The sequence below is a fragment of the Pteronotus mesoamericanus genome, unplaced genomic scaffold (assembly GCF_021234165.1).
Source record: "Pteronotus mesoamericanus isolate MK-2021 breed Mesoamerican mustached bat unplaced genomic scaffold, CSHL_Meso_final contig_130, whole genome shotgun sequence".
NCBI classification, from domain to species: Eukaryota; Metazoa; Chordata; class Mammalia; order Chiroptera; family Mormoopidae; genus Pteronotus; species Pteronotus mesoamericanus.
In genome coordinates this window covers 11,227,224-11,252,415 of record NW_026555060.1, presented here as the reverse complement: position 1 = coordinate 11,252,415, position 25,192 = coordinate 11,227,224, and the positions used below count along the sequence as shown (strand labels likewise).

At 43.4% G+C, this 25,192-nt stretch overlaps 1 protein-coding gene across 16 annotated transcripts in view; it reads right to left on the bottom strand.

Moving 5' to 3' along the window:
- The window catches only part of SVIL (supervillin), a 215,740-nt gene that overhangs the window by 12,726 nt on the left and 177,822 nt on the right, over positions 1-25,192 (bottom strand). For 15 of the 16 annotated variants that reach the window (XM_054592170.1, XM_054592180.1, XM_054592174.1 and 12 more), the window contains 13 exons: positions 22,446-22,593; positions 19,089-19,178; positions 18,913-18,999; positions 17,346-17,523; positions 14,543-14,715; positions 12,511-12,666; positions 11,193-11,329; positions 10,437-10,584; positions 10,163-10,308; positions 8,792-8,967; positions 6,089-6,233; positions 5,447-5,723; positions 532-683 (listed from right to left, as the gene is read on the bottom strand). In XM_054592170.1, the coding sequence (XP_054448145.1) occupies positions 532-683; positions 5,447-5,723; positions 6,089-6,233; positions 8,792-8,967; positions 10,163-10,308; positions 10,437-10,584; positions 11,193-11,329; positions 12,511-12,666; positions 14,543-14,715; positions 17,346-17,523; positions 18,913-18,999; positions 19,089-19,178; positions 22,446-22,593 (2,013 nt within the window). The remainder of the gene's footprint in view (positions 1-531; positions 684-5,446; positions 5,724-6,088; positions 6,234-8,791; positions 8,968-10,162; positions 10,309-10,436; positions 10,585-11,192; positions 11,330-12,510; positions 12,667-14,542; positions 14,716-17,345; positions 17,524-18,912; positions 19,000-19,088; positions 19,179-22,445; positions 22,594-25,192) is intronic. The other variant, XM_054592138.1, reaches the window with a different exon arrangement.

The window sequence follows — 25,192 nt, the reverse complement described above, 5'->3', positions numbered from 1 at the left end:
GAATAACTGATCAAAGTTTATGAGCATTTTAAGGTTCTTGAGCCAAAGCTGTTTTTCAGGATGGCTGTTTCAAGTTACACTTCCATCGGCAGCACGCAAGGGCCCTCATCCCACGGAGCCCTTGCCAGCCGGGCGTCCAGTCTTTATCCAAACCCCCACCAAGTTTAAAAGTGGAAAAGAGCACCTCTTTGTTTTATTTGCAATTCCTTGATGATTAGTTGAGTGGAAACTTTTAAAAAACACCCACTGGCTCTCTGTCCTTGTTTTGTGGGTTTGTTATTTGCAGATAAAACATGTTGTTGAAGATCATGTTACAACAGGTGGGCCTTCCTGGCTGAGTGGTGGAGGGGTGGGACGGGGAGAAAAGTGAGGCGCAGCCCGAAGTCTGGAGAAGCGTCACCAGGACTAAAAGTCCAGTGAGTGAGTTGTCTCTGTTCATTAGAACCGGGTCCTTTGGGGACCAGGATACACGCTGGGGTTTCCTGAGAGGATATCTCTCTCCTTTCCGGTGCAGCACTCTGCAGGACCTACCTGGGCTCCCCTTTCTTCGTCCAGCTCCACTGTCATCAGAGCCGATGTGCCCTTCTCGCTGACGGTCGACTGCCGGCCTTGCCAGAAGAAGTAGACGCATCTCTCTTTGCCGGCCACCCTCACGGCGTGCTCGCCCTTCTGGCGGCTCCCCACTGCAAACACACACAACAGCGAGGGCCCGTGAGTGGCGGATAAGACAAAGGAAGAGCAAGTTCACGGCTCTCTCCTCAGGCTCTCTGAGGACAAACAGGAAAGAAACAACTTTTGGGCAACAGGGCTGGGGAGAAATCATTCATCGCTGGAGGGAAAGTGAATCATACCACGGGACAAGAGAAAAACCACCTTCTTCCAGCTAACTGATCCTGAAACTCCAAGCAGGTGAGAAGTGATCTGAAGGGACCTCCTGATACCCTAAGACAACACCTGTCATCCTAGAGGAAGGCAACAGACACACCGAATGTGACCGAGAAAGTGGTGACTGCCAGAGAGCAGGACCCACGGCTCCCGAAGACACAAATGCATTTTCCATATTATACCACTCTCTGGCAAAGATTAGCTGGTGGAGAAAAGATATGGAAAACAACAGCTGGGCCAGCTTTAAGCACAGAGGAAAAATTTTAGTCTGCTAAAACTATTCTATTAAAAAAAAAACATACTTTGCAGCCTCAAAGTTCTGTCAGAAATGGATGAGATGAATTGCTGACGTATCACTTTCATAAAATAATCTGGGATTTAAATAATATCTGTCGCCAGGGCTGTAGCCAGGATTAAGTGCTGGTTGTTCTTACTGTCTGGCACCTTGCAGACATTCGAGACATATTATCAGCCCACAGAAGCCCGATCTCACTGAAGACCAGTCACGGAAAGTTAATTGGTCAAGTGGTCAATTTAGACAGTATTTCAGACCTCAAAATTGCTTCCTTTAGGAATAGATGTCACCTCAAACTCCTCTTGTACATTTGTTCAACAAATATTTACTGAGCACCTACTATGCTCCAGGGAACTCTTTAAGATACTGGGGCTACAAGGGTGAGTAGGACAGACAACTTCCCTGCTTTTGTTCTAATAAACAAATAGATGAGGAAGATGCTTTGGAGACAGCGGTAGTGATGTGGAAAACGGGCAGGGGCATGGTGAGTCCTCATGGCACTGCCTGTGGGAGGAAGACCCTCTGCAGAGGTGGCTGAGTGGAGGCCTGAATAAGGTCAGGAGACCAAGCTCTGGGCTCAAATGCCTAGTGGCCCAGCAAGTGAGGGTCAACAATGGAAGGATGCAGGTGTTTTCAACACCTACCATGCACCTTATAAATTAACAATAACAACTGGACTCTCTGTTCTATATTACTTCAGTTTTTCTCCACTGTGATCCCGTGGACCAAATCACAGTTGTCTTGAGGTCTGAAGGGACGAAGAAAGCTTATTTAAGTTCTCAAGAGGTCAGAAGTCATATTTATTTGTTTATTTGGTTTTTTTTGGGGGGGGGGCTGTTAGCAAAGTGCTCTATAACAGTTTCCATAAATGATTCTAATTCATAAAGTATTTTGAGTCAGCATGGTCTTTAGTATCATCTACTCTACACTTGAACTGGTCAGGTCTGTGAGTTTTTGTGTGAGCAAAGTAAGATAGCAACCACCAATGAACAGATTATAGGCATCCACAATTAATTTGGAAGCTACTTGATTGAAACTTATGCTGATTTAGATAGGAACAAATGTTTGCTTTTGATTAGCAATCTTCAATGGAGGGAAATTTAGTTGTGTTAACTAGATTATTGGGAAAAGGTATGTTTAAAATAGATCACAGTAGTCGACACCTATCTTGGGATTTATTAGCACCTAAATACATAGTGTAAATATGTAGCCATGCTTTATAACCACTGTTTTATATTCTAACATTCTAAAATGGACTTGAGTGTATCTACCTAAAATAGAATTGTATTTTTTAAAAAAATATTTCATTAAACACACTTTTCACTTTTTTTTTTTTGCAATTTTCTTCATCATACCCCAATGCAATCCTACCTATAGCTTAATTTTTAACTCATTTATTTATTTTTAGCAAAGTAAAGATTGAGCTTTTATTAGTAAGAACTTCTGGACTATAATTATTATAGCCTGACCAAATGCCTAATATAAAGTGTTGATGCCATCAAAATACTTTGAAGAGTAAGTTTGTTCGCAGCAGTTGTGATTAGGGGTAATAGAAAACCGAAGTATGAAGAACTGCTCATGGTCAGGTGGTCAGACGCAGAACCCCATTTACCGATGGCCTGCCCAGCGGAACTTGACCTTTGTCATGCTCCAGGGTGGCCTGAGCTAGCACCTTTGGGTACCTCAGGCAGCTTGTTTCCAGACCTTCAGGGGTTCAGAGGCACTGTAGCCCCTGAGGCGGTCACTAGGGCAGGACACCATCCCACCAAGTCTTCTAGTCTCCCTTTTGTGGAGCCCCAGGGGCTAGCCTGTCTGTGTGCCTGTGCAGGGCAGCTGGCGTAAACCGCAAAGATGACAGTACCGCCTCTAGGGTTGCTGCTTCCTGCTGAGCCTGTCCCAGCACATCCTGAGCTCCCAGTTCAGTCCTGTGTGCAGCTGCTGGCCTAGCTGGGTGTGAGTGAGGAGGCGCTGGGCTAGCAGTTGCCAAGGGACCAGTGCTTCCATGAGGACCACGGCATAACTGCAAATGCCAGTGTTCCGTACTTTTCTGCTCCCATAGGGCGGTCTAGAATCTGAATGCTCCTCACTCTAACTTAATTCTCTGAAGCTGGACTTCTTCAAAGTTATAACTCTGCTCATAAAGACACTACTGGATCTCGCTGTGAGATGAAACACATTTCTATTGGGAAGAAATACAGAAAGTGTCTGCCTGATTCAAATCATTATTTCTTAGGGGTCTCTATGTAAGTAGTCTATGAAGACCTCAAACCTTAGATTTATCTGCTAATTCATTTAAATTTCATTTCATGCATTCATTCACTTGCTGTTCCTTCTTTTTTATAACTGACAGCTACGGTAAGGAAAAGACTTGATTTCATACTGTACAACCCCTTGGTCTCCTTTTATAAAACATGTAGTTCCAAGTGTTTTTTAAGAACAAAAACTATGTACATCTTCAAAGGTTGTTCCTGGAAGTTCCCTGTTTCACAACCCAAAGGTTAGTAGTAGTTTTTTCCCCACTAAATTCCCTGTTCTTGTTTTTATGGCCAACCAGTAACACAGATTATTACTTCAGTTTGCCAATTCTGCGTCACATCAAGGAGCTTAAACCTACAACAGTGACTCGAGGGAGCTGCTATTGTTTTGGATAAATCCACATTATCTCATCTTCAAGTCAAATGTAGTAATTATGCTGTCACTCCTGAGACTTCGATGACGACTGTTTCCTGTACCTACCATGTGAACACGTGCAAGGCAAAAGGCACATGCCAAACATTATAATATTAGCCTATTCTGTGCACTGGGTATTATAATCTCTATTTTCCAGGTGAGACAAATGAGGCCCAGAGAGGTTAGGTAACTTTACCCAACTCACTGAGCTGGTATGGAGGGCCTGAGAGAAGACTCAGACCCAGGCCACATGGCCCCAGGGCCTGTGAACTTCCCTCTAAGTGACAGGACCTCCTTATGAAAGGGAAAATGGTTTCAGTGCCCAGATCTGCTCTTCACCAGCTGTGTGACTTCAAAGAAGATACTTCATCTTGGTGTCTTTTTCCTTGTCTGAACAATGAGCATACGGACAGAACACACTTCATGAATTCTCTGGGAAGACACGCAGCTAGAGCCTGAGGTAGAGCCCCTAGTCTGTTCCTTGTGGTGGCCCTCAGGGCCTGCGCCCAGTCCTGGGCACAACCCCAGACAGCCCTCCTGCTCCGCTTTCCCGCTGTGGCAGACGCCGTCTCAGGGGATCGAGCCCTCCTTCCTCAGCACGAAGTGGGTGCCTCTCCCTGTCGGTGCCTCATTGTCATGTACATCATGTGCTTCATGAAGGCCGGATCTGAAATATTTACTTGCTTCTGATAAAAAGTCTCTAATGCACAGTAAATGCTGTCCAGTTGATTAAAGGATTTATTTTTGATAAATTAGGAAGGAAATCAAATGGTTCTAAGTCTGCAGGTGTTTGATCAGCAAACCACCTGGAGGGCAAGGGGACTGTCAGGAGGTGAATCAAGTCTTTTGGAGATGGATCTCCAGTTTGCAGAGCTGTGACATACACTCTCTGCTAAATGGGTTGGGGTGATGGACACTGTGCATAGCATGGATAACGGCTATTTTTTGGCAAAGAAAAGGGATTCTCTCTCCAAAGTTCACTCGCTGTCCTTGCTTTTTGTCCCTGCTGCAAAGCACACAGCTGAGTGTTTTGCTAGAAAGAGTATTTCTCTGATGGGGCTATTAGGAGCTTGGCTATGTATTTATTCTACCAGATTTACAAAGCGCTGCTGGGTTCTCAGCCTCATAGGGAATAGCTTCTTTCACTTTTAATACATTTTTTCGTGCATGTATTTGCAGTAATGTTACTACACCATTTGGTTTCAGTTCTAAATCATTCAGATATGCTTTACTTAACGACTTTAATTTAAACAGCATCCAGCCACATGGCAAGTATCATCTGGAGGCAAATTGCCACTTTCCTAGAAAACATCTGGGGATAGGGTAAGGAGGGGAATGAGGGTCCTGGAGAAAACTTAACATGTGAGTTTAATTTCTATGAGGTCACATCCCAGACATTAGCAATACTGGGTTGCTAGGAGTTCACCTGTAGGTTTCCTAAGTGGTTCTCAAAGCAAACGAGTATGCCAGTGCAACTGCCCCCCCACAGCCAGGGTGAGGGGGCGCCCAGGGAGCCCGGCTCCAGCAGCCCTGCGGTGCCAGCCTCAAAACTGGGGCTGGGCCCGGCTCAGTGTGAAGAAAACGTGAGTCACTAACCTGCAGTGCTCACCATGTACTTCCACTTGACCACATAGGCGTCCCCTTCATGGAACTGCCCAATGCTCTGTTTGGGGAGCCTGCTGTAGTCGAATTCAAGGATATGCCAGACGTCCACAGAGACGCTGGCTATCTCAAACTGCCTCCTGTCGTCCCCCTCCACCAGGCCATAGCCACGGCCCACGTTCACCCCGTCCAGCACAGTGCCAGCTGTCGTCTGGGGCACTGGCACCATCCGGGTCACATCGTACGGCTTGACTTCGGCCCTAGGATCCTCCTACAAAGAAACATAAAAGCGCCTGTTTGGTTCCCTGTTTCTCCAGCCGTTTCTTCTCACCGTGCTGTTTCGCTGTTAGTGGGACAGCGTTAGAGCAGAGCTTTCACACTCCAAGGGCGTTGGACTGCATTAGGGAGAGACCGCATTTATGGGAAAGACTTCAGAGGCCTGAATACCCACCCCACCATAGTGAACAGGATGCCCATAAACCCAAAGGGAACTATTTTCACTCTTAGGGTTGGAATATAATTGGAAACTGGTTTGCTGGACTACTAGTAAACCCCGGAAGGGCTTTTAGAGTTCAGGTCTCTTTTGTTGGGACCCAAACCAAGCCCTGAGGTCTGAGGCCCGGCTACTCGGAATACCTTCTGCTGGATGAGTTCACTGGCGTTTTTCTCATTAGGTCTCTTCAGTTCGGTCCAATCGAGAAATTTCTCTTTGAACAAAATAGTCTCATTGTGTTCTGTAAGTCTCCCAAATATTGCCCAATCAGGCCGCCCCTGTCCTTTTCTGCAGATGGGTGGGTGGGGGTGCAGACAGGAAAAGAACCAAGATTAAGCCATGATAGAACAAAGGAAAGAAACAGAAAATAAACACATGTGGTATTGGAAAAAGGCCTCAGAATACACAAGTAGTATACAGAATGAATGGTTTATTCTTACTTACTTTACCAATTAAGTGACATTTTATTATTTTAGCCTGAAGCCTTGTAAAGCTTTGTGTCCATGGAACTGACAAGCGAACCATGTCAGGACTGATTTTTCTTGTATTCTAGCAAATTCTTGCATTTGGGATAGCCTGGGGGTGGCGTGCTAGGCTGGGAGTGGGGGAGGCAGGGGTCTCGTGAGTGTCTTCCTTGCCCCCTTCAGGCCCCTTTGTGCTCTCCAAGTTTCTGTCAAGTTGAACAGATGAGAGTTCACCCTAAACTCTATCAAGTCATGTTAGAACAAAACTCTCCAGTCTATTCTCCTGTTACTAACCTGAACATACTTTCACGTGTCATGAAGTAAATGTTTGCATGTTTATCTCTAGGCCCATGGACTCAGCAATAGGCAGGGAGAGCACAAGGACGCAGGAAGGAAGTGACACAGCCCAAGCTGGGGGTCTGGTCCTGCCTCAGGACCTCAGAATGTGAACCGTGCTTGAAACCAAAGGTGACTGAGAAAAAGGTCCAGGCACACCTCAGAGCCACTGCAGGTTGGTTCCAGGCCACCACAAGAGTAACAAGGCTAGTTTTTTGCTATGGGAGGGTCCTGCTTTCAATGTGTAAAAAAACTCACTATCTGTGAAGCACAATAAAACAAGGTATGCCCATATAGCTGAGAAAATACATGCTCTAGAGGGCCCAGCCCTGAGAAGAAGGTGCAGGCATTTCTCATCCTTCAAAATAAATCCTTGGTTGTCAATTCTAGTATCACAGCTAATGCACAATGAGTAGCCTGCCTGTGCCAAAGGAGACTGAGACAGGGTACAAATACTGCTGCCTCCTGCTCCCGGGGGTCTTAAGGAAGGGAGTATCAGCAACTATGGAAGATGCAGGACTCCCTTAAAAGGCTGTGGTCTTCACTAGAAATGTCTGAATGACTATCTTTTATATACATTTGACTCTGTAGACTTGCTAAGGTACCTGTAGAAAATGTCCTTGGTTTCAGCTTTAGAAATGTATCTTTTAAGTTGTGAGGTTGCATGAACACAAGAGAAGGCCAGCCTCCGTGTGAGGGTGGGGACAGGAGCAGAGGCAAGTGTGCCGTCCCTGTCCCGACACGCACGGTCCAGCTGGGGTAAGTCATAGAACCTCAGTGGTTTCAGCCTCCTTATTTCTTCAGAAGTGCTGGATGCTTCATCTTGGCTGCACCTTAAAATTTCTGGAGAGCTTTTAAGACATACTGGCACATAAGCCTCACCTCACATGAGCTGAAAACACTTCTCTGAGGCTGGGCCTGGCACGTACATTTTTGAAAACTCCTCAGCTGAATCTGATCTGGGAGATGTTGAAGACATCTACTTGTAGATCTGTGATAATGTCACTGCTAAGCAGGAATTGTCCCTTATATGGACTTTATGCTTCAGAATTATTTTTTTCATTTATTATACCAAATAAAATATCTTTTTTAGCCTTAGCTTCCATCAGTAAAATGCTGGTTATTTCAGTACTAATATTAGGGCACTTGTCTAAAAAGAATTTGAAAACATTTCACCTCTATGGACAAAATTTTTAATTGTTTTTATTTGATAATAATAAAAATCAGTAATTTGATTTTAAAACAGGAAACTAGGTAGGAAAGTTGAAATTTGTATACTAGTTCAGTGGAAACCATTAAAATGCAGCTGTATGATACCTAATATTCTATGCTATCTGGTGGTACACCTATTTCTAACCTAGTATGTGGCAAACGTAATTTAAAAACACTTCTTTTACTCTGGTTGTTAAGAAAAAGAACAATCCCTTTGCATAAAGAATTGTTCTTCTGATGATTGATCATATTTACTAGAGTTTGTGCATATCCTTATGATTTGCCAAAATTAGTTTAAAAACTCCAATACACTGTATAAAATATTAAAATTAAAACAATAATTTTAATGGCATATTTTCTCTCCTCCTTCCAAGGAAAGGCATAAACATCACCTACTGCAAAATAAATGATAAACTCTGGGATTCACGGGCTATGCTGGGGAAGTGAGGAGTTAGAAGGAAACACGTTGCTTTTGCATCTTTGTATCAATGGCTGGATTCCAGAGCCTGGGAATTTTTGAGATCAACATGCAATTTTTTAAAACATTTGCTCTTGGCCTGTCATAATAGCACCTGGCATGCCGCAGGTAAGAATAATTTGTTCACTCAAGAAATGAAATATAACACACATCTTCCAGAAGACGACAACATCCATATTCCTGTACTAGCTAGGTGAAAGCCACATAAATGTTCTTTTGTGAATATTCATGGTACTGCATTGCACTCATTTATGAAAACAAAAACCTATGAAGAGCAACAATAGACGACAGGGCAAGAACTGGGGCCCCGGAGGGATCTGCTCGATCTACAATGTCATCCAAGGTCACAGCACTACCTGGGAATAAGCGGGTTGCATTCTCCAGGATCCAGTGGGTTAATGTCACAGTTCTCATAGTCAAAGGTTCCATTCCATAAGTGCTTTGCCAGCTGAAATGCTATTTTCCGTTGTGCCAATGTAACTTCTTTGCCATGCCATACGTAAACTTCACTACCAAAATCAAACACCAGTACCTGGGAGAATGGCACAGAAGAATTTATTAACTTCAAGGACAAGCTCCAGTTGAATCAGGGTCCCTGCTGGCAGTGAGTCAAATGGGCAATGATACAAACCCGGATGGAGCAATCAACACAGACAGGAAAAGATAACAAGATCTGACCAGCTGGCAATGTCTAGGCAGCCTCTAACCCCTGGGTAGGATACTGTCTTATTGTCCCAAATGCCCAAGTTAATGATCCCTCCCCTGAACACTGAAACCACCTAAAAGTTCTGATTCATCAAAGAGTTAAGGATGTCTTCCTCTCAACCTTCCTTTCTCTTCCCTCCCTCCCTTCTTTTCTCCCTGCGTTCATTCATTCACTCACTCACTCATTCATTCACTTAGCATTTACAGGCCACTTTATACCTGTGAGGCACAGAGGACCAAGGGATGTCATCTCTCCTCTATACAATTCCAAGGCCCTCAAGGGCAGAGACCATACCTTACTTACATTTACAGTGGGGTTTACGGTTTGCTGAATGAATACATAAGTGTGGCACTATCCATTATTTCTGTGCCCATGGTTTGTTCTACCCTTTCTTCCTAGAATAATTTCTTCCTTCATTTCTAGTAATCCAAATTCTACTTAATTTTAAACGAGGCTCAATTTCACTTCCTGTCTACAATTGTTTCTGATTATTTCTTTTTCTGTGAATTTTTAAAAATTTAAATACCCATATATATTATACAATCAACTTGGCTTCGGATTACATTCTTTATGATACTCTTCCATTCAATGAAATTTTGTGTCTTTCATTTTTTTTCTCAACACTTAGAATAGTTAATGGTACTAGAAATATATGTATTTAATAAATATTTAGTGGTGTGAGAGAAAAAAGGCATATAAAAGAAATTATATGGATCTATTAGTCTTGAAACTTAAGGACTGAAAAATATTTAATATTTATACAAAAATCAAGAGATAAGACTGATACACACATTTTGCCTAAAATAGAAAAAAGCCTTCAATGATTTATTGAACCTCCTTTGAACAATATTCTAAATTCTGTATTAGTACTTAAGATGGCAGTAAGGGTTTGAAATCACAAATGAATGTCTTTTCAAAAGGTGCCCCCAGTCTATGATGTCACCAACTAGCATTTATGGGGCGTTTTATTATCTATTTTATTGGGCCACCCTGTGCAGAGAGCTTCACCCACTCACTGTACCTCTTTTGACTGCAGAAGGGAGCACTTCGGGATTTTCCCCCAGAAGTCGTCATCGGGAACAAGCTTGTCATCCATCAGACGGTAAGTGCAATTTGTTTCTATTATAGCTGTTTCATACAGTTCGTCTTCTTTTGGGTCTCCAGCAGCTTTGGGACACGAAAAATAAGAGAGTATCACATTAGGCGCTGAAATGGGGCTGGCTTAGAAGAATGAACTAGGGGAGAAGAAAAGATATTTGAGTCTTGTCATTCTCTGAAATACAGTAAACTCTTACATTGGTAACTGGTTTGGCCACCCAGAAGCTTCCAAAAATCTTTGGCTGCATGAGTGTGTGTATTAATTCCTTCTTCAATAGTTTGGATATAAGTAGCTCTACAACCAAGTTCCCTCTTTGTCTGAATTAAAGTTGCAAGTTCTGAGGCCTGAGAAAAGAAAGGGATGCAATTACTTGGGGAGACAAGCCTGTGGCTAGCCAGGGTGGCCCCCGCTGAGGTCCAAGACCAGAAATGGTGAGTGTCTGAAAGGCAGACCTGTGGCCAAGGGAGCCTCACACACTGGTGGTTGGGTATTTTCAACACAGTCAAGAAAATGTAACTGAACAACCAGGTTATCAATTCTTTAGAACCACAGTTCTCAAACTTCAAATTCAACAGATCATGTGAATTTTAAACACTACCTGTTCTCTGGGCTTTCTCCCATGAGATCCTCATTCAAAGTCTGTAGAAGAATTTCATAGGTACCTGGGATAAGCAACTTTGAAGTGATGTGCTAGTTCCTTTCTTATACAAGAGTGAGAACAAAGGAAGGACTTAAAACCTAGAGTGATAGGTCATAATCCCTTTAAAATGTCACACTTAAGTACCTAATGACAACTTGTTTCAGAGACACCCAGGGAAATGTCTATCCCATCTCACTCGAATGGGCATCAGGCACTTAGGAAGCTTTGTAATCACATGGCAACTGGTAGAACATTCTATTAGTGTATAAAGGAGATGCTTAGCTAAACTATTCTTTTTTTCCAGATACCAACCTTTGCCTTTTCGATGACATTTGCAAACTCTCCTACCCACAGGAAACAGTGATGGGGGGAGAGCAGGAGGAAGCAGTCCCCACTGTTGAGTGACGAGGCGCGAGGCTCAACCAGTCTGGTCTGCACATGTCTTCTTCCTGAACACGAGACAAAGAGTCACCGACTTTGCGGAAAGAACTCCCCCAGCCATAGGAAGGACAAGGAAGTACCCCATCTGAAGTTTCCCTTTCAATTCTGAAGAGTCTTGCCTACTGATACTAGTTTCCATGACTGGGAGGGGTGGAGAGGGATTTAGAATGCCAGCCTCACAGATTATTACATTCCCTTCAATGCTTTCTCACATGTCGCCATGTTCTTAGGCCCATGACAGGCATCCTGTTTCAGCACACGGATGCATCGGCTGGGGCTCCCTCCTGCAGGAAAGATGGCACCCATGCTCCCTCCCCCCATTCCCTCATCTCCTAGTGGCCTCCTCTCCACCGTGCCCACACCCTACATTTAATGACCATGGCCAGCCATAGCAAGGCTGCGCCTTTGCATCTGCTTCCTCAATAGTCTTCGCTTGAAACTACAGGGGAGTCCTGAGGGGAATCAACACCTTCTCCTAGGTGACTGCTGATGGATCTGCCTACAGTCACATTGGTGGTATAGTTTCCAGGTTAGGAAACTACATAGAGGTTGGCTGTTTCAGCCTGTCACTGAGAAGGACAGTGGTTATGCTGAAACACACTGGAAATCCTCACAGACAGACAGGCTATTTCATCCATCCTCTCCTGATGATGGCTCTCCAGCAGTTGCCTCTCAGACACAGCCAAGTCTGTCCTGACAGCCCAGAGCTCAGTCCCTTGCTGTGGACAGAAAAGGTGATGGAGTGGAAGTCTGGTCTGCTTCACCTGCTGCATTTCCCCTGGATTCTTCCTCCAAGGGTGCGCCTGCCTCCCCTGGCCTCCCTGAGGGGAGCTGCGTGGAGAGAACACTGTGACGACTGACGGGGCCTGGGTCATTGCATGGCAGTGTATGGCGGAGGCCACAGGGCAAGGGGAGGCAGCTGCTGCAGATGAGCTTCTTGAATGGGAGAGACCTCGGTTCAGATCGGCAATGCTGCTCAAGCGGCTGACCTCAGGCACATTACTCACCCCTTTAAGCCTCAGCGTGTACAATACCCGAGAGGAGGTAGCTCAGCACCTGGTGCACAGCAGGCCCTCAGAGTGTATGAGTTCCCTCCTGTGACAGGCAGCTAAAGGCAGTCAGGGCCCCTGATGCTGCCCAACTGAAACCCCTGGCCACTGTGTAACTCCTCTCTGCTGCTCTGAAATACCTTTGATCTGCAGCAGCATCAGCTTCTTGTAGGGCACAGCGCTGTTGTTAGAGTTCTGTTCTGTCAGGTTGACACTCCGCAGGCTGACGTTGCTGAAGTTCTCCTTACTGGCTAAACCTGCCAGGGTGACTTCTGAGAAGTTGGAGTTGGAGGACACTGGGGCGATGGAATAAAGAAACACAAAAACACAGGGAGAAGCAAGATGTTCAGGCGAGATGACAATGTTTACAATCAGAAATTATTCATAACTGACTATCTTTCTTTATTTTTTATCCATATCTGAAGACAGGCTTATCAGTTTTAGAGAGAGGGTAAGGGAGGGAGAGCAAGAGGGCAAGAAACATCAATGTGAGAGAGAAACATCGATCAGTGGCCTCTCATATGTGCCCCGACTGGGGACGGGATGGGACTCACAACCAAGGCATGTGACCTGACCGGGAATTGAACCAGTGACCTTTCTGTTTACAGGACGACACTCCAACCAGCTGAGCCATACCAACCAGAACTATCTTTTTCTTTTAAAGTTAATGCAGAGGGGGAGCACATACTCAAGTCTGATTAACTGTGCAGTTCAGTGTCTAACCACTGTACTAAGAATTCCAACACTGCATGTAAAGTATAAACTGCTTCTTGACAAATGTCACACCTCACCACGTAGAGACAAAACTTGAGTGAAAATGGGGTACAGCTATGTTAGTATAAAATCAGGAGCCAGACTCATTTGTTGCAATTCCACTCAAAGCTGTCACAATTCCTAACAATGCTGAGATGTTGAAAATGCATTCTTAAGGAAGACTTGTTAGGTGTCTTTCACCAAAAGCCTTTATTTCTATCAAAAGTAGAAAAGCAGGCATTCCACAAGGGATGGTTTACTTCTAATCTTTTTCAGGAGGCAAAGCAAACAAGTTGCTGATGTCTTGAGGTCCTCCGCTCTCTGCTCTCAGTGTAAGGCTGTAATAAGAAGATGCTGAGTCTCCGGCGTGCACCAGCAGTCATCTATGTGCCAGTCACCAGAGGCATTCTGTGCACCCCCAAAAGTGGACGTGGCAAAAAAGTATGTAAAACTTGTTCCAATAAACCTTTATTTCTCCAATTCATTGTTTTTTAAAAATGTATATGTTGGAGAGAAGTTCAGAAAAATGATTTTTTGGGGGATTAGGTTCTAGCACTGAAGAAATATAACACACCTTGACAATTCAAGTGGCATAGTGATTTTGAAATATACTTTTTCAGTAAACCAGTCACACTGCGAAAACAATCACTTCATCTAAATACTATAATTCTAAGGAAAACTTCAGGAAATAGGTTTATGGATGGTACAGGAAAAGAAAAAATCATAGGAAGAATATTCAAAACAGCAAGATTATGTATGCCATTGCGCCCACTAAGGAATCCTCTGTTTCAAAACTATGCAACTCCACCTTCCTGGACAGGTAAAAGCAGGGCAGCTTTGCCTCCAGGAGGCAGACACCCACAGGGAGCCTACCTCCTCATGCTCCTCTCCCTGCTCCGCCCTGACCTCCCCACTCCACCAACCCAACCCCAACTTCCAGGAGCCTGAGGGTCCCATCCAAAACAATTGGCAGAGCCCTGGTTTTTGCATTAATTAATAATATAAAAATCGAGAATTAGGCAAAGCAGTGATTTGGGACATTTTCCCTTGAGAGATCAAATAACTTCCTCTTGAATAAGAGTTAGTGGTGAATTATTGTGCTGAAAATGGGCTGAATTACAAGGCGGAGAAACATTCTTCTCCTCCAACTTCTTAAAAGAAAATGCAGCAAATCAGGGTAATTTGCATTTTCCAACTAACAGATGCTTGAGGCTAGAAGAATTTCTGTGAAAAGCCTTTAGATTCCAGGCAGATTTTCTGGAGGGGGGTGTGTGTATGTGTGCACACTTACTCATATTTATTTAACGCATGTCCTATGAGCACTATTAGTGGCCTTTGCAAGGCAGAAAAAGGAGGATTAAAGTCACTGCATCACCAGTTCCCAAGCACAGAAGCAGGGCGGCAGTTCCAAATACTCACTCTTCTCTACTTTCATCCGCTTTGACTCCATGAAGGCGACGTTGAGTCTTTGCTCTGTGTATTCCTGGAGGAGGTCATCTCTTGCTGCCAGCATTTTCAGGGGGTTTTTGGAAGCCTGAACCCGGCGCTTGGGCCTGACTGCGCGCTTGTGCTCAGCCACTGAAGATGTCAACCTGCAGAGCAAAGCAGAGCTGTGGCCTCTGTCTGGGGTATCACCCACTCCTGGTTTACTGAGGGTCTCTGACCTGAAGCAATGAGTTCCACAGTTTGATCCCCTGATTTCATTATAAATCTTAGAACTCTTCCTCCCACCTGCCACTCTCCTGACTGGACATCACAGAGTCTTGGGGATAGAAGGGAAATTCAAGGAGAAAGTCATGTAGTTCAAGAGCCCAGACAAACCCAGGTAGGACGTTCTTCCCTGACCCTATCACACCCACACACCTGTTCCAATTCTCCCCGTTGGAATGATACCCACATATGCTTCCTCTGTTACAAACAAGCCCTTCAGTATTATAGCCAACTGCTGATTCTCCATGTCACCCTCATTCTGCCAGACTATCTAACCTTTCTCTTTACACAATAATGTATCAGTTCCCTCACGAACTTTCATAATGCGTCTCCTTGCAATCCATTGCCCCCCTCTGAAAAATAAGCACTATTTTGACGAAGAGATTGAAATAGAAGAGGTTCACAAAACCAGCTATGACTGTTACACACTCACACAACTCTCTGGGGCAGAAAACCAGACTCGGTGAGGTGGGTGGAATCAGTCACATGACTTCCCAACAGATTCCAGCTCCTTCTCTCAACTTTCAACTGCTCAGGTTTCTGTGCAAGTTTTCTTTATATATAATAGTGTGTGTGTGTGTGTGTGTGTGTGTGTAAACATACATACATATTTAAATTATATATAATGATTTAAGCAATGACATTTGGGAAATGGCTTTAAATAACCATGTATGCAAATACCCAAAATATTATTTAAATATGGAAAATAGCAAATTGTTACTTTTCTTAAGGTAGTAAATTGAGAAAAGAATCATATTGAAACATACAAAAAAGTCTATCAGGAGTGACTTAAGGAAAAATTTATGATAACTACACAGTCAAGGAAGGAACTGGCACTCTGATCAATTTATAGGAAATAGATAAATGTGGTCCAGAGCTGTGGGTTGAGCCAGTCCAGCGCATCTTCCCTGCTTCTGTTAAGAGTACCTCACTTTATCCCTTGCCTCCAATCCTGGCTCAGGAGGGGATCCAGACACCAGCTCCGGCCAATCACCATCTCCCATCCCCTTGGCCACAATGATTGCTCTAGGGATGGACTCAGACCCAAGAACATTAATCCTGTGACTTCTGGGAAGAGAAGCTGCCTGTGCTGGAGTGGCTAAGTAAGCGGCTAAAAATCCAGAGCTAGGCGTGGCCATCTCCCCCGACATGGTCACAGCCTGGACACAGGCGAGTGAGAGACCACATCCTGAGTATCCTCCAAGGCCCTGAGTTCAAGCCTACCCTTTTCAGTGAGTGAACCTCTAAATCCCCCCACAACTTTCTTTCACTAATGTCAGCTTGACTTGGATTTATTTCTGGTGCTTGCAAAGGAAGGTATCATAAACTATGATCACTTTTCTTAGCTGGTTTAGTCACATTCCTGTGTGAAGCCAGACCCTTGGACATCATTGAGAAAACCCTCAGATCTACTGATTTAATAAATTACTGTAAGTTATGTAACATGCTTTACTGATTTTCTTGTTAGTTGTATTAATTTGAGCCCATGTGATCCAAATATTTTTTTAAAGTCATGAATAAGAATTTGGTATGTCAAATAAAAGACAAGTATAGAAATGTCTGTTAAAGGGTGTTAGTCTAAAAATATGCAAAATAATGATGGAGTTATGTGAAAAATCTGTGTGGCATTTTAGGAACAAACATCTGTGGCACATGGGGTGTAGGTAAGACTTTCTGCCTGAACGCACACCTGTTCTGGGGCATGCGTGTTTTATCCACCCACAGCACTGTGTGGCTGGCTCCGAGAATACAGTAGCCTCCTCTTATCCACGGTTTCAATTTCTATGATTTCAGTGAGCCACAGTCAACCATGGCATGAAAACATTAAATGGAAAATTCCAGAAATGACCAATTCATAAGTTTTAAATTGTGCACAGTCATTCTGAATAGCAGGATGGAACTTGCTGCCATTCTGCTTCGTCCTGTGACTCACCCAACCTTGTAGATGCTCCTCGCCCATTTGTCACTTACTAGCCATCTTGGAGTAGCCATCTCGGTTATCAGATTGACAGTCACAGTGTCACAGGGCTTGTGTTCAAGTCACCCTTACTTTACTTAATGGCCCCAAAGAACCAGAGTAGTGATGCTGGTGATTCAGATATGCCAGAGAGAAGCCTTACAGTGCTCCCTTTAAGTGAAATGGTATGTATGTAGCAAAAGAAAAAACATAGTAAAAGACTCACAGACATGGACAATGTGTGCTGATTGCAGGAGGGAGGGGGGCATATGGGGGTTAAATGGTAATGGAAAAAATACAATTAAAAATTGTTTTAAAAAGAAAAGAAAAAACATAGTGTATGAAGACCTTGGTACTATCCATGGTTTCAGGCATCCACTGGGGTCTTGGAATGTATCCCCCATGGATGAGGAGAGGCTACTGTAATAAGTTGGCTGCCATGAAGCTCTGTCACAGGTGTGTAACAGAGAGAGAAGATCCTCATGAAAATGTTGGGTGGAGGCCGATGAGGGAGTCCATTCTCAGTGGGTGAAACATGGATTTGCAGTAACTTACTTGGGAACATAAGGGTCGAAAATAACATCAAAGTCTTCTTCCAGCTCCACAGGACTCCTTGGCACAGTCTCGTCCATGCTGCGGTAAAATTTGGCAAAGGTTTCGTCATCGTCCAACTTCATCACCTCCTTCACAGATTTGCCGGTGACAGTGAGTACAGTTTCTTGCATCCCACCTACTATTAATAAACAAGCAAATAAATGACATAAACTTTTGTAAAAACATTATTCCGACTGTACCTCGCAATACTTTAACAATTATTTTCTCCCTAAGTTGAACAGATGGAAGCTCACCCTGAACTCTATTATTTTGTAACGTTAGAACAGAACTCTCCAATCTCTTCTCCTCTGTTACTAAACTGAACATACTTTCATATATCATTACAGGGACATCCAGGGTACTGTGGATGCTTCAAAGGCCTGCCTTGCCTTCTCATGAAAGGACTTCCATTATGAACACAGCTTGTGCCAGGATGTGCTAGGAGAAAGCAAGGCTGGTCTTGAGGCACAGAAGCCCACTAAGTTCCTTTTGCTACTTGAAACAGAAGTAGCCTCAGCCTCGTTCAAGATCAGGGTTCAGCAAAGTCTTTTTCTGCAAAGAACCATGAGTAAACATTTTGGGCTTTGTGTGGGAATCTAGATGGCCTGTTGTTATAACTACTCAACTCTGCTGCAGTAGTGCAAAAGTAGCTATTGACAGCACCTTAACAGGAGGGCATGACTGTTTTCCAATAAAACTTTATTTACAAAAACTGGTGGTGCGCTGGATTAGACCCCTGGGCTAGATCACTGTTACATATATGTAATAAGCTTTGAATTGTTTGCACTGCTTGCCTTGCCAAGTTAGTTATCTTATTACTCTTATATTTCTGGTTTAAAGGGGTTTTTTGAATTATTTCCAGCTTATTTGGGGTCAGTGTCAATGGTAGGGACTTGCAAAGTTTAGCATTTGATAAGTTTCAAGTACTGATAATTTTAATTAAGAGATAAGGGTATTGCTGCATATTATTCTTTTATCTTGTATACTCCATTGACTTTTGTACTGAGATATTTCAGCATACATTTACTAGAATTTTCTTTCAGAAATCACTTCTGATTCTATCACCTGCTACCTTATTGGAAATCGACATATCCATTTTAAATTTCATCAGGCCCAAGATCATGTAGATGTTGTGTAAGTATAATAATCTGCTTTCAGGGTTAAAAGCAAAATTAAACCACGATTCTGCTGGGTTGACATCCCAAGGATTTAGATTTAAGGAAAAATGCTATTGGGGGTCCCCAATTTAGTACATTATCTAATGGATCAGAGCTTGGTAGTACAATCAGACTGGACCAGTAACTTCCTTTTTTAAAAGATAACAACAAAGATACTGCTTACAGTATAAATCAGTGCAGTCATATAGAAAGAAGACAATTTAGCTGAGGAGAAGGCCATCACGATTGGGAGTCAGAGATTCTGAGAGGAGCAGGTTCTTTTTCGGCTTCCTTGGCTACTCACTGAAATCCGAATCGCAGTGTGCTACAGGTATATAAACCAAAGCTTCCCTCTGGCTGCTGGCATGTACCTTTGTTATTCAGCCTTCTCAGGAAGGTTTCCAGCCTGTCCAACTTCAGGTCCGATTCTAACTGCATGTCTGGTCTGGCTTCGATATCTAGGCAGGTAGAAACCATCAATGAGAGTACAACTGAGGACTCTTCTGATCACAGAGCCACTGGCGTATCAGGTGTCTCAGTGACTTACCTTCCAGGGGTTTGGAAATGGGTGTTGTACCCCTTGTCTTACTGCATATTGGCGACGCTGTTGGCGTTATGGCACTAGGTGATGCCAAACCTGAGGAGCACACAAGGGAGCTGTTTAATATCTCAGAGTCATTTCTGGACACATCCTGGACCCTGCTGGATCTCTCTTATCTCTAATGTAGATTTTATAATGTATAGAATTTACACACAAGCACACATGTGTATACACAGGTACATTTGGCAAGTACTGTGACTATGTAGGACAACTACAAATGTAGATAGAATTTGGTAGTTTCTAAGGACTGCAATAGCTGATAAGCTCCCATTCCAAAAAGAACAATGAGGATGTGTGGGGGAAATATGTCCATAGCACGCAGATGGAATAAGAAAATACAACAGGCTATCGGAATATCCTTAAACAAATGGAATGTGAGTTTCGAAGGCCCTTTGTGGTGGTGGACGCAGCTGAAGAGAAAGTCATTTGCACTGGCTCCCACCAAGGAAGATAAGAACGGGCCGTGTGGTGGCTGGCAAGCGGCTCCCGGCTCTGAGTTTCCTTCCAGTCCAAGGTGAGGTAGGGACAGCATAGCCTTTGGGGGTATCACTCAGGAATGTGGTCCCATTGAACAATACCTCAAAAGTGCTAACCTTTTAGAATAAAGATGTGGAAGAGCATACATTTAAATTGATCTGTGTTCTTTGGGAGGGCCTCTCTCTCTCGGGTGTGGCTAGGAATCAGGGATATGCTTTCTCGTGTACTTACCAAGAAGCAGGTGGGAAATCTTTAAAAGGAAAAATGGTAAGGGACATAGGAAAGAGAAAGACAGTAATTCCAGCTTAAAGAAGATATCTAATTGGAACATGAAATTTTAATAAAAACAAATCAATATTTCCCCTCCCAACTTAAGTACAAGCATTTGGAAAGGGAAATAATAAATACATTTACAAGGAACAACAGGAGGTGTTAATGTTCTTCATATTCATTTGTAATAAATGTGAAATCCTTAGATGCTCAAAGAACAACATCTGAAGATGTCACTATCACTTACAAGGAAAAATAAATAAATGAGTTGCTCTGCTCCTTCCTCCTGTGAACTAGAGGAAGATGTAATATAGCATAAAATTTTAAGGAAAAATCCTGAAATACAGTTTAAAACTTAAGGTTTAGGTGATAGTCTAGAAGTCCGCAAGACATATATATTTTTACTTAATGATGACAGTAAAATTTTCAAAATTTATCTCAATTTTTGCAGTTGCAAAGGGTTTACATCAATGAGAAAGTAAATTTTCTTGAAAGATAATAAAATTAGGTGAAATTTGGTATCACAGGCTGGGGAGGTAAATCATTACCTACTAAAAGGATGCATAAAAGGGATGGAAAGGTTCATTAGCACAGAGGTCGTTAACTCTGAAGCTAATAAACAGGCCTGACTCAAAGCCATCAGGAAGCCTGGCGCTCGGTACTGCCAGGGCGCCCCCTGCTGCCCGTTCAGGCAGCAGCGTGCAGGACAGGTCTTGGAGGTGGGCCATCTCCTTCCCAGCTAGAAATAGGAATTTTTCTACAGTGAAGGAGGGCAAAGAGATTGAATTTACCCAATGTTAAAACAAAGCATTCCCCACACCTCTTTTTAATGACTTCTACATGCAGTAGCCAGTGACCCACTCTTGTTCAAGGGCACACTTTGAGTACTCTTCTTCCAGGAGAATACTGGAAGACCACCGAAATCTTTCGGAGCACGAATTGTTACAGAGACTCTAGGAATATCGAGAAAGTTTTAATGAGGCTAGGAGAGAGTAGAGCTTTCTTTGTGAGAGAATAAAAATGAGGGTACAGCAGGCCTCTTGGCAATTCACTGACGTGCAGTAACTTGTGGCTGCAAAATGTATATGAAAATTATTTCCTGAACAAGCTATACAGCAACTGTTAAATAAATATTCCTGATTTATTCAGGAAAATGTGAATGCAAGCTCACCCCATAAGACAGAGGAATTCTTGGACCTTGCTCTCCAAGCCAGCATAAGAGCAAACCTCCTTCTTCCTCTGACATTGCTGTGGATGAGGGCAGTGGGGTTTTATAGTAAAGGCTTATGTACAGATAAATTGTGATTTTTAAGATGGAAGAGGAAAAAAGAAGACAAAATAAAGAAGTCATCAGGATAAAAGTCCAGGCTAGAGGTTGGGGGATCTGAGCTCTGTTTCAAGTTCTCAGCTTGAAGTTCTTTTCGACCAGTGTGGGCTTCAAGGAGCTGCTTTTGTGAACACAGGATAGGGCTCATGCTAAAGTAGTTTAACATGATTATACAGTTCTGTGACTTGGTGAAGATGCTCAAATGCTACCTCATTCTGCGAGAGTAAATTATCTGCTGTTATCTTTTGACAATTCCAAGGTTAAGATTTATTAGAGAGGATTCTTCCACCAAGATTTGAGTTAATCACAATTCAGGGGTTCTCCTTCCCTCTCTTCCTTCTGCAAACATTTATTAGGAGACTACAGTGAGTTACACACTATTTATGAGTGAGGATCCTGAAAGATTTTAAGAGAAGGGAAAGATAAACCTAAAGAGCTGATGACAGTATAAATTAATTTTGAATGTGAAAACCTTTATCAGTAAGTAAGAAAATTTGTTTTTAAGGAAGAGCTTAGAAAATGAAGGTCTGCACATAGGAGACAAAGGGATCCCAAATTTTAACCATTTCCTACAGAATATGGAGGCTCAAAGCACTCTGGTGACTTTACTGACTATGTGATCCCTCAATTTCCTGTCTTGGGATATAGGCTTCAGATCAGTTCCAAGAGCTCAGATGCCGAGAAATGACTGTCTGCAGGGAAATCCCACTTCCTTACATTGGAGATGCTGTTTAAACATCTATTAAAACATACCTGGAAATCCAGCTTTGTAAGCCAGAGAACTCTGATTTGATGGAAAGGGACCCAGAAACTTCGTTACAAGGGAGAGGAGAGAAATTCCTTCTCTTTCGAGAAAGACTGATTTGGGTTAACTGACTGCCAGATGGCAAGGAAATGGAAATAATTTAAAAGCAATTATGGAAAAGAACTAAGATTTGTAAGAAGATTTACATTTGCTTTTGAAACCTGTGCTCAATTTCCAAATGGCCAAGTTTTGAAATGTGACTCATTGAATTATGCTCTTTACATTGAAGACGATGGTCTGTAGAAAAAAAGGCTCTCGGCAGGAATATCTCAGAAAACCTACCCAAAACCATTCACACAACTTCAGTGAGATTGAAAAACATGGCATGACTGTTGTAATCAAGCTGTCACAGGCCCCCTCCCCTCCATGGGCGATGGCGTGTGTGCACACACACGCACACGTGTACAAACGTGTGCACTCTGACCTTTCTTCACCATTCTCCCGGCCACCGTGAACTGGGTGGAGTCGTTAGCTGCTCCTTTGCCTTTGGTCTTCCAGGCTTCCTCTCTCACAGTAATGAGGTGCTTTCTCTCTTCAATAGTCATTTGGGTCTCTCGACTTTCTGTGACCCGCTGTTTTTAACATGCACAAAGGAGAAAATAGAAGAGGGAAATGAGAAGTGAATTTTAGCATGTAGTGTTTTGTAGGCTGAAAAGCAGGTAAACAAAGAGGAGCACTACACTGTCCCACACTAGCCATAATTGTTCTAGCTTCCTTATTGCCAGCTTGGTCAGAGATCACTATCTACAGTACTGAATTTTAAATTAAAACTTAGGTTTTTGGTTTTGGTGTTTGTTTGTTTGTTTTTTACTATTTGTTTGGAACATTGGAACATAAGGATATTTTGTAAAATAAATAAAAATAGAGACTGCCTTCATGTCATGAACTATACAGGGTTTTAAAGTTGCTGTTTTACCTATCTGGTTAAACTCGGTTTGTTGAGGAAATTTTATTCACGTATATATGTACATAGAGTCTTTCCTGAAAAAAATCCAGCCATTGTTAATACAATGAGGGCAGTTTACATGACATTGATGTAACCTAGCAGCCAAGGAGAGTGGACTGGAATGTGCACATATGAACAATGATGACTTCACTGTACTTAGTCAGTGGGGGCAGTAGATGTTATTGAGTGAGCATGTGTACTGTGTGGCCATTGCATTCAAAATGAGCAACTGTTTCTCAGCTTTTTGGCTAAGATCAAGTGTAGTGTCAAAATGACTGAGCAAGAAGAGCAATGTATCTGCATCAAATTTTGTGTTAAGTTCGAGCATTCCTACACAGAAACTATTTAGATGATTCAGAAGGCCACAGCTTTGGGCAACTTGTGATTGGCAGCTTCATCACGATGATGCACATGCTCACTCATCAAATGGCGTGTGGAGTTTTTTGACTCAGCCTCCTACAGCTGATTTGGTGCCCTGCTACTTCTGGCTTTTCCCAAAACTAAAATCATCTTTGAAAAAGAAGAAATTTCAGACCATTGATGAGATTCAGGAAAATACAACGGGGTAGCTAATGGCAATTGAGAGAACTGTGTGAGGTCCCAAGGCGTCTACTTTGTGGGGGACTGAGGCATCATTGTCCTGTGTACAGTATTTTTTGTAGCTTCTTCAATAAGTGTCTCTATTTTTCATATTACATGTCTGGATACCTTCTGTACAGACCTTTGTATTTGTGTGTGTGTGTGTGTGTGTGTGTTTGTGTGTGCGCGCGCATGCATGTTATCTCTCAGAGAACATGATCAATCTAGAAAATCTTATCCACTAAGTATACAGGGAACATGGTCAATGATAAAGGAGGGAAAGCCAATCAGGAGTAAGGTATGCTACAAGAAAGTTTTCTGAAGTTTGACATGCTTTTTTTTCTTAGAGCAACTATGTTACACGTGCGATTAGGTAACCAGATCCTAACGGTTAAGGCATAATATATCTGACATTGAGGATGAACTATGCTATAGACATAACCTACACATATAATAACATTTTTACATAAAAAAGGGGGTTTTTATAAGTTTCTAACTGGGGTTCTAGAGTTACATGCCTCTTCACCTTCTAAGCCATTAGGGATGCTCACTCAGCCCAAGGAAGAAGCTGGAGGGGACCCGAGGGAGCAGGACAGGATGGGCAGCTCTGGGTGCCCAGCTGAGGTGAGAGGAAGAGGAGCAGCGAGGAGGGCAAGGACAGGCTCAAGGCACACAGGGCCCAGGGAGGGGGGGTGTGGCCCAGAGGAAGCGGGTGATGACAGCAGCAGGACGGCCCCGGCTCTTCCAGTGTTGGCAGGACAGAGTTTGCTTTCTCTCCGCCTTCACTCCATCCCTTCTTTCACTACAACTCCCTTCTTTGTGGGGTGCATGGGCCAGGGCAAGACGCAGGGGAGAGGGGCTGCCACGGTGGGAGCCAGTGTGGAGGGGGAAGGGAGGGAGACGAGCATGCTCCCGGAGCAGATATTGCCTCTCGGGGCTGTGGACCCTGAGGTCTGTCTAGGGACGGGCTCTAAAGATGGTGGTGGCCAGCTCCCTGGGCGTGGGCTTCAGCTCTCTCCTCAGGCTCTTCGTAGACCAGGAAAGCCACCTCTGCTGGGGCATGTGGTTTCAAACTACAGCTGAGCTCTCCTTAACTACTCTGGCAGCTTCCCCAACTCCTCTTCCCTCAAGAGGATTTTCCCTTTGAAGAACACAGATCAAAGTGAAGGCCAGGCTCCCACTGACAGGTGGGAGCCCCAGGGGAAATACATCCTAGGGGGCTTGGGGTCACCACCACTCCATCCACCCTGGCCGGTTAGCTTCCCTGCACTGACTGGCGGGAAATAACTTCTTCCACACAGAAGCATAAAACCATGCCTACACTGGTACAAGCTGGTTTAAGCTGTGAATATGGACTTCTCCACCATCTTGTTTATGAAGCTTCCTTTTACAGAACTCTTCCACAAAGCTATCATAGCCAGAACTGGTTAAATAAGGTTAAAAATCTTTTCCTAAAGAGACATGACAACGAAACACAATGCATGATCCTGGCCTGGATCCTAAATGGGGTGGGAGTGGGGCTAAAGGAGACATTATTAGGGGGGAACTGAAACAACAGAAATATGCACCGTGGAATAAACGTATCAATGTGAGATTTCCGCATCTTAATGACTGAATTATGGTTATGGAAGTGTGCTATAGATGGA